The sequence below is a fragment of the Quercus robur genome, chromosome 10 (assembly GCF_932294415.1).
Source record: "Quercus robur chromosome 10, dhQueRobu3.1, whole genome shotgun sequence".
In the NCBI taxonomy this organism is placed as follows: Eukaryota; Viridiplantae; Streptophyta; class Magnoliopsida; order Fagales; family Fagaceae; genus Quercus; species Quercus robur.
Genome location: NC_065543.1, coordinates 34759582 through 34777369, shown reverse-complemented (window position 1 = coordinate 34777369; position 17788 = coordinate 34759582). Strand labels below are relative to the sequence as shown.

Sequence of the window (17788 nt, the reverse complement as noted above, 5' to 3'; positions counted from 1 at the left end):
AACAAAAATAAACAATCTAAGCATCTTTATTTAAATTATAAGTCATAACTCATACTAGTTTTTTCTCTATTTCTTACAACAAAATTCCAAATAGGCCCTTAATCCTCTGTATAAGCTAGCAGCAACACTTCCACTTAGCTTCATGGGATTTTGTTTATTTATTTTTAAAGGACAATAGCTTAATGGGGGCTAACTAGAAATAACACCACCAATAGCCATAAACCACCACGTTGCTACCCTCACTTTTGACTTGTACTGAACCACATATCATGTTTAAGTTAGCCCTGTATTAAGTGAATCGTCCATTCAAGCCATGGAAGAATAAAAAAATTTGAAGACAATCTCTTATTAAATGATACACTCGACTACATCATATTTTATTTCACTTCCTGAAGTTTGTATATTACAATACAAACACTTGTATACATTGATGAACCAAACAAATAAAAACAGTAGGGTGAAAGCATAGCCAGCAAGCAAAATTAGGATTTAGCCATCTTACATATTACACACAGACACCAGGCAAAAAATAGACAATTGCCATCGCAACCCTTACCCCTTGACCTTTTGAACTAAAATACAATAAAAACTTAGATGTTGATAGTGGCTTCCCATAGTCTAAGAAGTCCATTACGACCACCACTGCATATCCTTTTCCTCTCAAGGTCTGAAGCTACACATCTTACCTGGATACCACAGAAGAGGCCAAAGTCAAACAGTGAATCAAGTAACCATGAATCTGTATGTAAGGCATCACACATTGTAAGATTTCAAGATGTGACATTTATTGCTTTGATTTTAACATTTGTTATCTTTTGTGTCATGCATAAACCATGTATTAAGATAAACCAATCACTATGATCATATGAAATCTGCATCCCTTGTTTATGCTCATGCATATTCTCGCTCTATGCTTTATTTAGCAAATACCTTACAAAATGACTTGTCATCAAGCAAGTCCATTTATGTTAGTTTGATTTTTGTTCTAATTGAGTTAATTCTCAACAACTAGATGAATAACCACCACCAGTTGGGCGAGTTGGTAAGCAGGGGGGTGAGGGTTTGAGTTGTTGGGTTCGCAGCATATACACAACTAGATGAATAAGATAAATACACAAATTACAATAATAAAATAAAAAACAAAAATTTGTAATTGGAGCAATATGATCCCACATCAGAATCAATGAACTTCCTGAGATAAATATGTGCTCTAGGTTTAATAAGTTTCTCAAACGTTAACTTGCACACACATATTACATATTCATATACATATAGGGAATAGAGGAAAACTTGAATTTACAAGGACAATCCAAACGTGAATTCCCCTTCCCCCTCCACTCGGGGCCAAATCTTATCCCACCCAAAAAAAGAAAAGAAAAGAAGAAGAAAATCTAAGCATAAAAAAGGGCGGGGGCAGAGTCTAACAGAATGGCTGAGAAAGATGAGATAAGCTATGTACGATAACAACAGCATACAACACAATTTTGGATAAGAGCAGAGCCAAGATTAGAATCTACATACCACATGAACAGTATCATGCATCACTAGATGTACTCTAATAAAACATATATACTATATTCAGTTGTCTTTTAGCATTTTAAGTAGATAAAAGAAGCTTCGCATTTGTTTATTGTGTATATAAAACAACACAAATTCATCCATTTCTTGATAAAAATATCTTTTTGAAACTTTGAAATACTAAAATTTGTGAGTAATGAAATCTCAAAATATCATGACACAACTTTAGTGTGGCTCCACCCCTGAACGAGGGATCAAATAGCCATAATACAAGCAGAAAGTAAAGACATACAACACATACCACGGCAACTGTCCTTGGTGGTGTTCGATAGAGTTGCCAACCAGCCATTTTTGAACCTGTGCTAGAGAAGCCACCAAGTCTCTCTTGAGGCCGTTGGAAGAGAGACATAGAATTATCAGCTGCTCCAATACCTAACCAGTGTTCCCCAGCACTGATAGATAATATAGCAGCATTATGAATGGTAACATTCTTCATGCACCTTATACCACCTGCACACATTACAAAGTTAATCTTAATGAAAGAAGAAACATCTAAATCTTGGCTCTTACCCTCATCTTGTGATGCATGATACTGTTCACTTGGTATGTAGATTCAAATCTTGGCTAGATAAAGTCAAGCACTAAAAAAGTACTATAATGAACAGTGTCATGCATCTGTTTAGATAAAGTCAAGCACTAAAAGAAGCTGAAAATCCAAGGAATGGAAAGAAAGAATTTTCACTAATAAAGAGATCATCAATGCTCTTACCCTCCTCATTTTCCCAAAACCGCAACAGTCCATCAGTTGAACCTGAAAAAGGACATCATATGTAATTTCACAAAAGCATTGGTACCCTAAAATTTTTGGAGTAACCAAGGAAGATATGGAAAGAACACAGCATACAGAATGGGTGATGAGGTTCAACCTGTTATTATTCCTTTGTCCAATGGGGAATACTCAACACATAATATTGGACCAGCATGGCATGCCAAAACAGCATCACAAGTTCCTCGTGAAACAGACCATGTTCTTGCTGTCCAATCATCACTACCAGTAATTAAAGTATCTTCAACCATTCTAATTGACCTGCGTATTTTACACAAAATCATGGAGTCTTTAAACCCATCCTTAAAAAATATAAAAGCAACAAAAAAAAAAATTATATGATCCTTTCTCTCACCGAATCCATTTTGTATGCCCTAACAGCTTGTGCATCTGCCTACCTGCACGGATGTCCCAAATATTGGCAACCCTGTAACGCAAGTATTACCAAGTTGCCTTTCAGGTAACAAGCTAGATATGAATATCCAAATTTGATAATAATTGTGACTTTCAATAAACATACGCATCTCTGCCAGCGGCAGCAAGGATTCCTGTTGAGTCATCATACTCCATGCATAGAACTGCACTAGAACAACGACCTACTGTTGCCACACACATATCGGTTCTAACATCCCACATCTTTACAGTACCATCATGGGCTGCAGTGAGGACACGTTCACCAGACAGCATGCGCACACAGCTAACCTACAAAGACAGACATACACATTAATTCAGTTACAATCATCAACTACATATATCGTCACTACTGCTCTCCATAATGTCTTCATTGCTTAGCAGGAAAGAAAAGGAAGAAAAAGAAGCTAGCAATTTCGCATATAAGTTATCATATATTTATACACATGTATGGGTCAGATTCAAGTTACACCAAGTACAACTCTATTACGGTTACATTGCATTGGTTGTTCTTCCACTTATATCCTCTGCACACACCTTTCTGGTTCCATAACCAGTCATTTATCAAAGAAAAGATGTGTTGAGCACACAAACCTGTCCATCATGGCCTTTTAGCTCTTCTAGAAGCTGAGTTGTTTGCTTGTCCCATACTAAAACGGACTGATCATCTGATCCTGATACCACCTTTCCTCGATCAGAACTTATTGCACGGACAGTCCTTCATAAGAAGCAAGAAAGGAAAGATATTAATTTAAGGTGAATCAAAGAGACAAAGGGAGTACTGCAGATTGGCTTCAATGAATCCACCAAAAAAAGAAAAAGGGAAAAGAAAACCTGGTATGTCCTTTCAGAGTCGCCCGCAGTTCAGAACCACGAAGACTAGGATCCCAGATCTTAACCTGCATGATTGTAGAAAAAGAATATACATTGCATCTTTAAAATCTTTACAACATAATACAAAGCCACTCAAGTGAAGAAACTGTAAGATAGAAGAAAACACCTAAATATGAACACTTACACAGCAGTCTGTGCTTCCACTGATAAAGAAACCTGCATCTTCACGATCACCCACCAAATCCCAAACTTCTCTTCTTGTCACACAATGTAGAGCAGTAATGGCACCGCTATGACCCCTAAGTATGCGAACATTGGTTTGAATTTTTTTCTGACCAGCAGTAGATACATCTTGTTTGCGAGGAGTCCCATTCTCATTTGTGGCTGAACTCAGAAGACAGTAAATCACATTGATATGGTGATACATTAACTGAAAACAACAAATAATAATACAAGTGTGTAATATTAATAAAAGGGCTACCTGAACTGCCGCCGTCAGAAGCCCATTTACGAACACGACTAAAAGAGTTTGTTCTGGTTGCTGTATCCCTGCTGAACATGCTCTGAACCCAGTTCCTTCCAACACCAGAAGCCTCGGCAGGCTGCTGATACTCATCTGTGGCCTCTTTTGAACGTGGGGATGGCAATCCAAGAGATGACATGGATTGGGCCTTAATAGAAGTGATTCCCCAGTAACCAACACGGAGTTGCTGAATATGTGATAAGAATCCTCTGAGTTTTATCTGCAACAAAGAGGTGGTAGAAAACTTTTAGCAAAAGTACCCATAAGCAGAGCAAAACTTCAGTTTAATAAAATCAACAGGAAAGGGGAAGAAAAAATCAAAACACAAAATAAACAATGAGATGAAAAGAAAGCGGAAAAACAAATATTAACCTTGCAGCTCAACACACAATGACCAATGAGATGAAAATGTGAGAAAAATTAATAACTCCTTATGAATTTGATTTAATGACCATCAACCCAAGAACTGGTAAAATGAAAAAACAAAAAATCATTGAGACTAACATTGGATTGCAGAAAAGGGAAGCATCATTAGACAATGCATTAACCAAAACAAGTGTAACAGAATTTTTTAGAAGACCCCCACCTACCCCAGTCCCCTCAACCACTCAAACTCAATATCTCTCTTCTCCCCCCCACCCCCCCCCCCCCTCTCTTGGCTGGCCATTGGCTCCCTCTCTCTTTTCTTTTCTTTCACACAAACGAATAAAATGCACACACCCCTCAAAATTTTAAGGTAGAACTCTTAACTTTTGGTAGATTTTCATGTTATTGCTAGAGTTCCTTCTAATCTAAGCTTTTTGAGCGATATTCATGTAAGTATATGCTCTTTGATTTGGTGGACTTGTTTGATTAATGGTTTAAGGTTTTTATGCAAATGATGGCCATTTGAGGTTTCTGCTTAGCTAAAATTTGGGGGGTTTCTAATATGAAATAGTTGGTAAATCTAATTTTTCATTGCTATTGAGTTTATTTGGAGCTAGTTAAGGGTTTAGATTGGTTATTGTCTTGGTGGATATTGTGATATTTCTTGTTTCATGAGTCTCTCTTGAAAATGTTGTGTAAATCTTGTGGAAACAACTTATAAAGTTTAGGATCTTAAGGCCAAAAAGGAATTTAAACAAACAAACAAACAAAAAAAAAAAAAAAAAAAGAAAAAGGAAAAAGGAAAGGCTTTGAATGGCTTATAATTATAAGTTGGAGTTTATGACTTGCAAATATATTGTTTAGTGGCTTTGTAAGTCAAATACATGTGAGATTAAGATCTTTGGGCATGACTAAAGGGAATTCTATGAATGTGGGAGAATTTGCTTTAGGGGCTTAATCTTTTCAACTTAAATTATTGTGCGGACCTAATGACTTTAGACTCATTTTGATGGGATTTTTTAAGCTAGGCCTTGCCAACTCAATGGAAGACTTATAGCCAACCAGGTAGAATGATGTCTACCTATGATTTTTGGAAGAGTTGGGGTATAGCTGATTTATCCATGCCAATAACAGTGTTGTCTTAAAATGAGGTGGGTAGGATGACACCCAAATTCTAAAAATTTAAGTTTGCCTAAATTAGTCACTTGTTTAGCAATTTTCTATTTCAGAGGTAGATGCAATTTCAAGCTTTATATGTATCTTGGTAGGTTTGCTTGGCATTCTTTAGGTTCTAGCTAACCACCTTTGGAGCTTTGGAAATTAGGTTTTTTGCAGGTTGCAAGGTAAGTAGCTTCTTAATAGGATTTTAGAAAAATAATCATATTGCATGAAATTTTGTTTTGGGGTTAAACACATTTTTTGGAAAATTGATTGTGGAACTATATTTTCCTAGAAAGTGTTGTTTTGTAACCCTTAATATATATATATATATATATATATATATATATAGACACACACGATTACATATGAAAAGTGCATCATATTCGATATTGCATATAGGAAAATGCATGAATTGTTGGCATAGAAAATAATACGAGCATCTTTGATTTAATCCTTTGATTATGGATTTTATGACTTTATGGTATTATTTGGAAATTCTAATGAGTAATGATGCATATCTTGACTTGTGTTCTTTGGGAAATTAATGCAAACACTTTTGACAAGGAATGATTTTGAAGACTTCAAGAACTTTGTGGATATCTTGGGCATTTAAAGATTTTATGAAACTACTTGGAAATAAACTATGTATTTTGAGTACATGTAATCTGTGAGCTCTTTATATCGTTTTTCCCTTGTTGCGTGACATTGCCTTTGTGACAACATTTTTGTGATGACTCGTCATGTAGCATTGGGTGAGGTTTTCTAGTTTTGAAATGATATTGGACATTGTTATAACTCAATGATATTATGTAGTTTTATGTAGTTTCATGGTGGTTATTTTGAGAAACTTTGTGTTGCATTATTTTAATCATTCTTGTCATATTATTACTGAAAAGGATTTTGTAGAATTCAAATGGAAATTCCAATATTATACCATGTTTTGTAATATGATCATCATTATGAAACTTGCATTTTTCCCACCAATTAATTATGCTACTAATTGGGCTTTGTCTCATTCTATTCTTTTTGAAGCAGTTTTTGTGACTAGCAATAGTTAGGCAACTACAACTGGAGGCTGGACTTTTGAGGTGGGACCCAAGAATTTTCGTTGGCATTGTACATCCTAGAGGAGACTTGACTCATTTATTTTGTATCTAACAATGTTGATGACATTTATCCCCATTGGGCAAGTTATTGATATATAATTATTATTCAGACCTCCATTCTTTTGTGGCCAACGGTCCATGTAATTATTTATAGAGCTCTGACTTACTTTGGAAGTATATGGGGAGTTTAATGTACAAACTTTGTCGATCAATGTTATACACTAGATGTTTGGGAATCATTGAAAGGAATTGTCAAAGAAAAAAAAATTATAGATGCTTTTATGTTGTGGATTTCTCATGCACTAGACCTTTATTGGGTTTGAGGTATGACAAAAATAAGTACACAAAGACTGCAAAATAAAATTTTTGTTTTTTGATACGTAACGAAAAAATTTTATTAAGAAAAAAATAGCCAACCTGAGTATATTGGGGATGTACTGTGGGGGCAAAAAGCAAGAACCAAAATTACAATGATCAAGTAAAGCAGGAAGAGAAAAACAAGAACAATGCAACAAAGCCACACTCCAAACAGGGAGAGTATGCAAGAAAAAAGACTTGATCTCTAGTAAGGAGCACTCACATCCCTCAATGCGGAGCGCCGGAGCCTTTGATGGTGGTTCCTATGGCTCCGATGAGGGCTAAACTCCCAGTTGTGGAGCTTCTCGCCCCCATGTCGGTGGCTTCCCTTCCTGATTGGGAGGTTGAGAGGCAGATTGGAGACGATCCGAGGAACAATGTGGACTCGTACAATCCTGAGCAGCCCGATGTTATGGATAAAGGCTCACATCAGGCGGTGCCGTCGCCAGAGGATAAGTCAGTGGGTGGTAATCCTCTCCAACGTCATCAGTGGGAGATTTCAAATCAATTTTCTTGCTTGAATAATTTGGGTAGGGAGGGGGACCCTTGGTCTGAGGAGGTGGAGGAAGTACTTACGGCAGTACCATGCGTGAGTGACAAAGAGGGGTGTGACTTCCAAACAATGTCGGAAGTTGCGTATGTCGATGGAATGCAAAATTGTGAGTCTGAGCTTCTATTTCTTCCATGGAGACAAAGTGGAGTTGACAATACAGATTCGGGTAATGGGGAGAATGGTCCTCTAGAGTATGCTCCATTGTCTTGTTGGATCCCTAGGGTAGCTAAGGATATGGTGTTGAGGACGGTGGCTGAGGAGGGTGAGCTTGATGCGTCAAAGGTGGAACATTTGAAATGGGTGTCTACAATGATGAATAGCTTCTGCAAAATGATGGGTTTTCCTATTGTGAAACATGAAGCTCAACGTGTGGCTTTATTTCGTTTATTAGAATAGGAGTGTCTTGAGGTAGCTAATGATGATTGTAATTGGCAATCTGTTAAAGCTAGACAAAAAGGTCTTAGGGAATTGTGGGGTTTGATATCTATAGTAAACTATGATGGGACTTACTCTCGGAACAAAGGTTCGTCGACTAGTTTAGGGGCAGTTGGTAGTTATAAATGTCCTTAAGACTTCTTTCTTGGAATGTTAGGGGGTTAAATAACCCCCAAAAAAGGGAGGTTTGTAAGAATCTTTTGAAGGAATAGAGATGTGATATTGTATGTTTGCAGGAAACTAAACTTTCTTCTTTAAATTCTGCTATTGTGCGGAGCTTATGGGGTAGCCCCTTCATTGATTGGGTTGTTTTGGATGTGGTTCAAACATCTGGGGGGGTTTTGTTGATTTGGGATAAACGGGTGGTTGAGAAAATTGATGTATTTGTTGGTCAGTTTTCTGTTAGTGTTCTTCTTAGGGGAGTATTGGATGGTTTTGAACGGGTTTGTACTGGTCTATATGGTCCCAATGCTGATCATCATAGGGCTGCTTTGTGGGAGGAGCTGTCTAGGGTACGTGTCAGGTGGAACATAGCTTGTTTCTTATTTGGTGATTTTAATATTATTAGATACCCATGTGAGAGGCTTGGTTGTGAGACTTTTAGCCTAGCCATGTTTGCATTCTCGAACTTTATTGAGAATAATTATCTAGTGGATTTACCATTGGATGGGGCTTCTTTCACCTGGTTTAGAGACGCCGAGCCGCGAGCTATGTCCCGTATAGACAAGACTCTGGTTTCTGTGGATTGGGTGGATCATTTTGGGGATGTGTCTCAAAGGGTGCTCCCTTGTGTTATTTCTGACCATTGTTTGCTTTTGGTGGAAGCTGGTGGAGTTGGTAAGGGTCACTGTGCTTTTAAGTTTGAGAACATGTGGCTCAAAGTTGAGGGCTTTGTCGAGAGAGTTAAACAATGGTGAGAGGGGTATAGCTTTATAGGATCCCCAAGTTTTGTTCTTGCTCAAAAATTAAAGGCTCTTAAAGAAGACCTCAAGAAGTGGAATAAGGAAGAATTTGGAGATTTGGCATTTAGGAAGAAGTGTTTGCTATCTGAATGAATGGGTCTTGATGCTAAGGAAGAACTGTTGAATCTCTCCAATGCAAAACAATCCCGCCGAACACATGTTAAAGGTGATATTGCAACATTAGTTGCTTTAGAAGAGACTTTTTGGAGACAAAAGTTTCGTGCTCTGTATGTGAAGGAAGCAGATAACAATACTCGGATCTTTCATAGATTAGCGAATTCTCATAGAAGAGCTAATCACATTAGAAGTATCGAGGTAGATGGAGTCTTATATGAGGACGGATCTGCTGTTTTTTTTTTTTTTTGATAAGTAAAAGTATATTGATCTCAAAAAAATGGAACACCCTAGTACACAGGGAGTGTACAAGGGTTCAAACAATCAAGAACAAAAATTACAAGAGGATCTGCTGTTAAATCTCAAGTGATTCAGTTCTATCAAAATCTCTACACGAAGACAGGTATGCGGCATCCAACTGTGGATGGACTTGATTTTGCCTGTATTTGAGAGGATGAAAGGTTGTCTTTGGAGACGGAGTTCTCTAAAGAAGAGGTTACCTAGGTTTTGATGGAGATGGAGGGGGATAAAGCACCTAGGCCAGATGGATTCACCATGGCTTTTTTCCAAAAATGTTGGAGTGTGGTGGAGGTGGATGTCATGGTTGTTTTTGAGCACTTTCACAACTATTCAATGTTTGAAAGGTCTTTAAATGCCTCGTTTCTCGATCTAATTCCCAAGAAAAATAATGCTATTGATGTTAAGGACTTTAGGCCTATTAGCTTGGTAGGGAGTGTGTACAAGCTGCTGTTTAAGGTGTTGGCAAATAGATCGAGGGTTGTGCTAGATAGTCTCATCTCTGAGTCTCAAAATTCTTTTGTTAGTGGGAGACAAATTTTGGATTCAGTGCTTATTGCTAATGAGTGCAAAGATAGCAGATTGAACAGTCATGTTCTTGGTGTGGTTTGTAAATTGGACATTGAAAAAGCCTATGACCATGTGAATTGGGATGCATTATTCTATTTGTTGGGTAGAATGGGTTTTGGGATGAAATGGAGGGGGTGGATTAAGGCCTGCATAACTATTGTTCGATTCTCTATTATGGTGAATGGTTCTTCGGTAGGTTTTTTTGGAAGCTCCCGTGGGTTGAGACAAGGTGATCCGCTGTCGTCTTTTTCTTTTCCTTTTAATAATGGAAGTGCTAAGTAGGATTTTGAAGAAAACTGAGGAGTGTGGTCTGCTTAGTGGTTTTCATGTGGGGCCAATTAACTCTATAGGGGTACGCATTTCACACTTGCTGTTTGCAGATGATACCATTTTGTTTTGTGATGCTTCTAGAGATCAGTTGATGTCTATTAGGCTGGCTTTGACATGCTTCCAAGTAGTTACTGGTTTAAAAGTAAATGCGGGGAAGAGTGAGATTGTTCCGGTTGGGGAGGTTGGAAATATAGATGCTTTGGCTGCCATACTTCGTTGTAGGGTGGGTAGTCTGCCTATGAAATATTTGGGAATGCCATTGGGCACTCCATATAAAACAACATTTGTTTGGAATCCTATCTTGGAGAGGATGGAGAAGAAACTCTCAAGTTGGAAGCGTCTTTATTTATCAAAGGGGGGTAGACTTACTCTATTGAAGAGTACTCTTTCCAACCTTCTTACGTACTATCTATCCTTATTTGTCATCCCTGTAGCTATGGCTGATAGGATGGAGCGTATTCAGAGAAATTTTTTATGGGAATCTTCAGAAGAGTGTTTCAAGCATCCTTTGGTGGCTTGGGAGAAGGTGTGTTTACCGTTAGAATTGGGTGGTTTGGGGATCAGGAAGTTAGTGCATTTTAATAAAGCCTTGTTAGGGAAATGATTATGGAGGTTTGGAAGAAAAGGCCCTCACCTTTGGAGGAGGGTTATTCTAACTAAATATGGAGAGGGTCAAGGGGGGTGGACTACTAAAGCATGTAGAAGGGCCCACGGATGTGGTCAGTGGCGTGGTATTCATGATGGATGGGAGAGTTTCTCCAAACTTGTGGCCCTAGTGGTGGGAGATGGCACTTGTATCCTTTTTTGGCATGATAAGTGGATTGGAGTGAACACACTTAAAATGCTCTATCCTTAATTGTATGTGTGTTCTAATGACAAAGATGCTTACATTTCTGATGTATTATGCTCCCGGGAGGGTGGAAATGATAGATTTTGGAATGTGAGATTTTATAGGGATTTTCAAGAAAGGGAGTTAGAGGCTGCCTTCTCTTTCCTTGAGTTTATTCAATCTCGGATCCCTAGGGGTGTTGGGAGTGACAATTCTCATTGGTGTCTCAATGGGAATGGCAAGTTTGATACTCGGTCCTATTACAATAACATTTGGGGTGCATCTGCCTCCAATTTTCCGTGGAAGGGCGTTTGGAAAGTTAAGATTCCTAAGAGGGTGGCATTTTTTGTGTGGATAGCGGTTCATGGACAAATCCTTACATTGGATAATCTTATGCTTAGGGGGCACATTTTGGTGAATCAGTGTTGTATGTGCCATTGTAATGAAGAAACTGTGGATCATCTCCTCCTCCATTGTCCTGTAGCTCACTCATTGTGGGTTTACATGTATCAGATTTTTGGGATCCAATGGGTCATGCCAGGCTCTATGGATAGCTTGGTGTATTGTTGGAGCAATTGGCTGGGAAAATTTAATTCAGACATATGGAATATGGTTCCTGGCTGTTTGATGTGGATTGTTTGGATGAAAAGAATCCGGCGCTCTTTTGAGGATACTGAGAAATCTTTGGTTCAATTACAAGCTCTATGTCAGAAGACCTTATTTGATTGGTCTAAGTGTTTGGGCTTCTCGGATTGTTCTACTATCTTGGAATTTATTTCTTCTCTTAGTTGTGCACTTTAATTTTTTTCTTCTTGTTTGATGCTGTTTGTTTGTTTGTTGCATTTCCTTGTGTTCACCATCATGAACACCTTGTATTTGCTTTCGTTAGTGCTAAAGTTTGTTTAATAATATTCTTATTACCTATATATAAAAAAAAAAAAAAAAAAAAAAATACACCACATCAAGCAATGCAGCACAAGTCTCCAAAAAACTATATTGCGATGTCGTCCAAATTTACCTTGCCAAGACTCAAACACCCAAGTACCTTAAGTGGCATAACACAATGGAGTCCAAACAAACAAAACACCAAAAACCACAACTCAAAAGCTATGGGGCAATGAAGTAGAAGATGATGCATCGACTCCCCACACCTCTTACACATATAGCACTAGTCAATAACAATAATACTCCTTTTGTGAAGATTATCAATTGTAAGAATCTTACCTAATTAGGTCAACCATGAAAAGAAAGCCACCCTTGGAAGGACCTTCGATTGCCACACCAACCTCCAAGGGAAGGAGATAGTAGGGGGGTGAAAGATAGAAACTTCTAACCTCAAAACCTCTACTCCTTGTTGGCTTCCAATTGCCATAAACCGATCAAAAGAGACTTTCTCCCAATCCTGCGGTGAACGACAAAATTGAAAATTCCAATGAATTTTCCCAACAATCTAACACATAACCTCCGCCACTAAAGAATCCCTTGCCCTACTAAGGCAGTAAAGATCTAGAAAAGCCTCTTTAAGGGTACAATCCACACACCACACATGCTTCCAAAACCTCACCCTAGTACCATTCCCTACATCAAACCATAGGAGTTTAGAGAAGTTCAGCTAGCCACTTCTAATAAACCTCCAAAGGCTAACACCATAGGCACTTGTCACCTTTTCCGTGCACCAACCACCCCATTCATTCCCATATTTCGCCTTTATAACCCTCCTCCATAACGCGTCTGTCTCTAACCCATATCTCCACCAACCACTTGCCCAAGAAGGCAGAGTTAGAGCTTCTCAACTGTCTAATGCCTAGCCCTCCAACTTGCATTGGCTTACAAACTTTAGCCCATTTCACCAGGTGTAACTTAGAATCAACACTAATACCACTCCAAAGAAAATATTTCTGTAATTTCTCCGTGTGATTAGCAACCTTCCCAGGTATAGGAAGAATGGAGAGGAAATAAGTAGGTAAGGAGGAAAGAGTATTTTAATAAGACTTGCCTTCCCCCCTTTAGATAAATAAAGCCTCTTCCACCTTGCTAGTCTTCGTTCCATCTTCCCTAATATTGGATTCCAGATTGATGACTCTTTGAATTTAGCACTCAAAGGAAGTCCCAAATATTTCAAAGGAAGTGAAGAATGCCTACAACCCAACAGCCCCACCAACACATCCAGATTACGTACCTCACCAACTAGTTCCAACTCTGATTTCCCCAAATTAATTCTTAACCTTGACACCTCCTCAAATCTATTCAGAATCTCCCTCAAACTAACCAACTGATTAGGGTCAGCATTACAAAAAATAAGAGTGTCATCCGCAAATAAAAGATGAGGCACAATCATCGAAGTACTAGGTGTAGAATCTACAGAGAAGCTCGAAAACTATCCCCGAAAACTGTCCAGCAACTACTGCCATATCCAACATACGGCTCAAAACCTCCATAACAAAATCAAAGAGCAAGGGAGATAGAGGATCCCCTTGCCTAATCCCCCTAGAGCTTCCAAAAAAATCCGAAGTACTCCCATTAATCAAAATGGAAAATTTAACAGTAGAAATGCAACACAAAATCCATTTCCTCCACTTTTCTAAAAACCCACAACGCTGCAACATATAAATTAGAAAGCCTCAATTCACATGATCATATGCCTTCTACACATCCAACTTACACAACAACCCTGGAATCCCTATCTTCAGTCTACTATCAACACATTCAGAAGAAATTAACACAGAGTCCAAAACTTGTCTACCTTTAACAAATGCATTATGAGAATCTGAAATAAGCCCATGTGCTATCCTTTGAAACCGATTAGCCATCAACTTCAAAATAATCTTGTATATCCCACCAACTAAACTGATTGGCCTAAAATCCTTGATCTCCACAGCATCTGCCTTTTTAGGAATAAGGGTAAGAAATGCAGTATTAAGACTCTTCTCAAATACAGCTTGAGTATGAAAGTTCAGAAAAACTTCTATAATTTCTTTTTTCAACACACTCCAACAAGACTAAAAAAAAAAAAGCCATGGAAAATCCATTTGGGCTAGGAGTCTTATCGCCATTAAAACCATGGATCACCCCATACACCTAATCCTCATCAAATGGCCTATCTAACCAAATAGCATCCTCCTCAGAAATCCTAGAGAATTCCACGTCATCAAGGACAGGTCTTTTAACCACATCTTCGGAATAAAGCTGCCTATAGAAGCGAGAAATACACTCTGCTATGACCTTCGAATCTAATGACAACTCTCCATCCACCATAAGCCTATCTATGGAGTTAAATCTTCTGTGGTAATTGGCTATACGATGGAAGAATTTAGTATTCCTATCTTCTTCTCTAATACAAAGTACTCTAGATTTTTTCCTCCAACATATTTCTTCCAAAAGAGAAGCTTTTTCAAGCTCCCCCTGAATTCTCTCCAAGCCTAGCTTCTCTTCCATTAAATCACGACTCTCCTCAATAGTTTCAAACTTACTAAGATCCTTCCACAACTGCTTTCCTCATTCTTCTACATTTTCAAACACCTCCACATTCCATTTTTTCAAATCATTTTTCAATAGCTTCAATTTATTTGCCAACACAAAACTCGGAGCACTTTGAAAATAGTAGGAATCCCACCAAGAACGCACCCTTTCCACAAAGCCTTCATCCTTGAGCCACATGTTCTCAAATCTAAACGGCCTCCTACCCCTATGCTAGAAGGATCCACCCTCTAAGACAATTGGAAAGTGGTCTGATAAAAGCCTAGACATTCTTCTCTGACACAGTAGGAAACTTAGCCCCCCAGTCTACAGTGAACAAAAATCTGTCCAATCATGCCTTCGACTCAACTTACCTAGAATTAGACTAGGTAAAGTTTCCTCCTTCCATGTGTAAAGTTTCCTCCTTCCTAGTAAAGTATCTTTGTCAGTGAAGTAAATCATTGGATTACAAAGTCTAATCTAGTTCCACAGAAGATGGAAACATTTTTAGGAAAAGAATTGGAAAACTATTCATAAATGATTTCCACCACTCTTCTTCTCTATAAGCATATGCCAGGGATTTAGAAACATTAGTGATCACTTCTACAGTTCAGGTCAGCACCTTCTCTTTGTTATTATTATAAAGAATGGGAATAGAAGTGATAAATTACCAAATGGCCCAAAAGCTTAAACTATTAGGAAATTGTAAATTTAATCATTTAATCATAATTCTGACACTGCGCCTCACTTGTGAGCCTAAACTCGCTCTTAATAATTGGGGCCCAACATGTTGGATTTTTAACATTTTAAATGGGAGCTAGTGTGGGGATAAGGATCGAACTTAGGACTTCCTACTTTGATATCATGATAAATTGCCAAATGTCCCAAAAGCTTAAACTATTAGGAAATGGTGTATTTAATCATTTAACCATAATTCTAACAATCAGCATCCTACATTTCAATTTTTGACTAAAATACAATGCATTATGTTGCATCTCCAGACATTCCCTACACCACATCCATTCTTCCTGCAGAAACATCTTAATTCTTATAGAATTGAGTAAAACAACAAAGATAAAATCACACAATACAAGAAATCCCAAGTACATAAAGGTGTCTGGCCATGATGAATACCTCATCACAAACACACATAAGCTAAGGGGAAAGGGAAATCAGTACGCCACATATATCAGAAAATTTAAAATTCAAATGTAACCCAGCCTCCAAAAGAAATGTTACTTACAAACTGCTTATATCCAATGTTGTTCTTCTCTGCTATTGTTTCAATCATGTACCAAGCATCAGTATCAGGAAGTCCCAGCCCAGCCTTTACGAAGAAATAAAAGAAATTCAGATCTCAAAAGAAGTCATTCATGTATATGTATATGGTGAGGGTATGGAAAAAGGTAAAAAGGAAAAAAAGAAGTGAATAAAGAGAATGCACTACCATGTGTGATGCCACCATAATTAGCTGCACTGCCACAATAGATGCATAATTTGCTGACCTGATATAAAATCAGATGAAAGCAATATCAAGGAATTACATCTCACACAATCACTATTTTGTGGGTAAAATCAAATTCGAAAGAAAGAAAGAATTTCAGTGGATAGTATTTGGATTTTTAGTAATACTATTTCCATCCATGTCTTGAAAGGATTTGATTCTTGAATCCACCTATATCTTAAGTAGCAAGGTACATATAATGTATAAAATGACTCATATGTTCCATCTTCCAGATTAAGACAGTAGACATTTATAACAAGATTATTCTGTGCACCAACATAAATATATGGTCCATCCAAATAATGACACAACCAAATTAAGTTCAATCCAAACCACATCCAAACTGATCTACCGGGCCTTGGTCAACGTGAAGCTGGCTCCATTAAGAAATCAAGGTTTCTACCCCACAAGGCATAGCAAATTGGCTTTCTAGGATCGTTTTCATTTTCTTTTGATGATATTCTGAGTCTAACCATTTTATCATACACAGAAAACAACCTATGTATGTATGTATGTATGTATGTATGTATGTATGTATGTATAAGCGTGTGTGTGTATTCATTTTAATGTAAGGGTCCAAATCAATGCTATATGAGATACATATTCCCTCATTCCAAGTAAATTAATCAATGGAATTCCCATCTTTATAAGAAAGAAATTCCCTCTACTTTGGAAGTGAAACTCCTACACTGTTGGTGTATCATAGTCCACCAATGTCCTTTGATCTTGGGTGATGAGACTCCATCCAGGGTGGGTCATCTAATTTTAAAAAGTCAGCCATAAGAGGCCTCTAACAAGCTCTACTTCATTCTGTGGAAAAATGGATTCATCCCTGACCAAACTTACCTCATCTCCGTTACCTCTCTCTCCCTCTCTCTTTAGAAATCCTGGCATAAGAGGCCTCTCACAAGCTCTGCTTCATTTTGCATAAAGATAGCTTTTTCCCTGATCAAGCTTGCCTCATCTCCACCCCCGATTAACGTACTCAAGAATAGATTCCCTTTCAGCCCATTGGTTCCATCATTAACATTCCCTGGCTGGAAATCCAAATTCCATTTTTTTTTTTTTTTTTTTTTGATAACTTAGGGAACCTTTCTAAAGAAGCTTCAAAGAAAATATTGCAATGCCATGAAGGTGCCCGCATCATTTTATGATGGAATATAAATTAGCCAAACTGCATTGCAGTGCCATGCAGGTGACCTCATCGCTTCAGATTGATGGCTTGGGTAATCTACCCAAAGTGCACCTCCTACTAGTCTTACTAGTATTCTATGGTTGGCTGGATTCACACTGTCGTATCTCAGGGGTATATGATCTATGAAGCACGGGTGCGGATTCGGATTCGGATTCGGATTCGGATTCGGATTTGGGTTTGGGTGCGGGTGCGGGTGTGAACGTAGGTGCGGGACTCGGCAATTTTTGAGAAAGTAGGTTGTGGGTGTGGCGATTAAAAAATTATTAAGAATATTTTTATTTATATTTTCTAATATTGCTAAGTATACTTTTTCACATTATATAAACATATATCAATTTAAGAGCAATAGTAGATAATAACTAAAACATGATGTTCATAAATTAGAATACAACCCACAAGGTTGAAACTAAACAATTCCATGATGAAGAGATTGAGACTGAG

At 37.9% G+C, this 17788-nt stretch overlaps 1 protein-coding gene across 1 annotated transcript in view; it reads right to left on the bottom strand.

Annotated features, from left to right (window-relative positions):
* Positions 1–328: 328 nt before the first annotated feature.
* The window catches only part of LOC126702279 (DENN domain and WD repeat-containing protein SCD1-like), a 60009-nt gene continuing 42549 nt past the window's right edge, over positions 329–17788 (bottom strand). Inside the window, exons 20-31 of the mRNA XM_050400949.1 lie at positions 16096–16153; positions 15892–15975; positions 4071–4332; positions 3774–3973; positions 3590–3654; positions 3350–3473; positions 2865–3046; positions 2700–2771; positions 2445–2605; positions 2288–2329; positions 1820–2028; positions 329–686 (exon numbers count right to left, since the gene is read on the bottom strand). Coding sequence (XP_050256906.1) covers positions 591–686; positions 1820–2028; positions 2288–2329; positions 2445–2605; positions 2700–2771; positions 2865–3046; positions 3350–3473; positions 3590–3654; positions 3774–3973; positions 4071–4332; positions 15892–15975; positions 16096–16153 — 1555 coding nt within the window. The 3' untranslated portion in view covers positions 329–590. The remainder of the gene's footprint in view (positions 687–1819; positions 2029–2287; positions 2330–2444; positions 2606–2699; positions 2772–2864; positions 3047–3349; positions 3474–3589; positions 3655–3773; positions 3974–4070; positions 4333–15891; positions 15976–16095; positions 16154–17788) is intronic.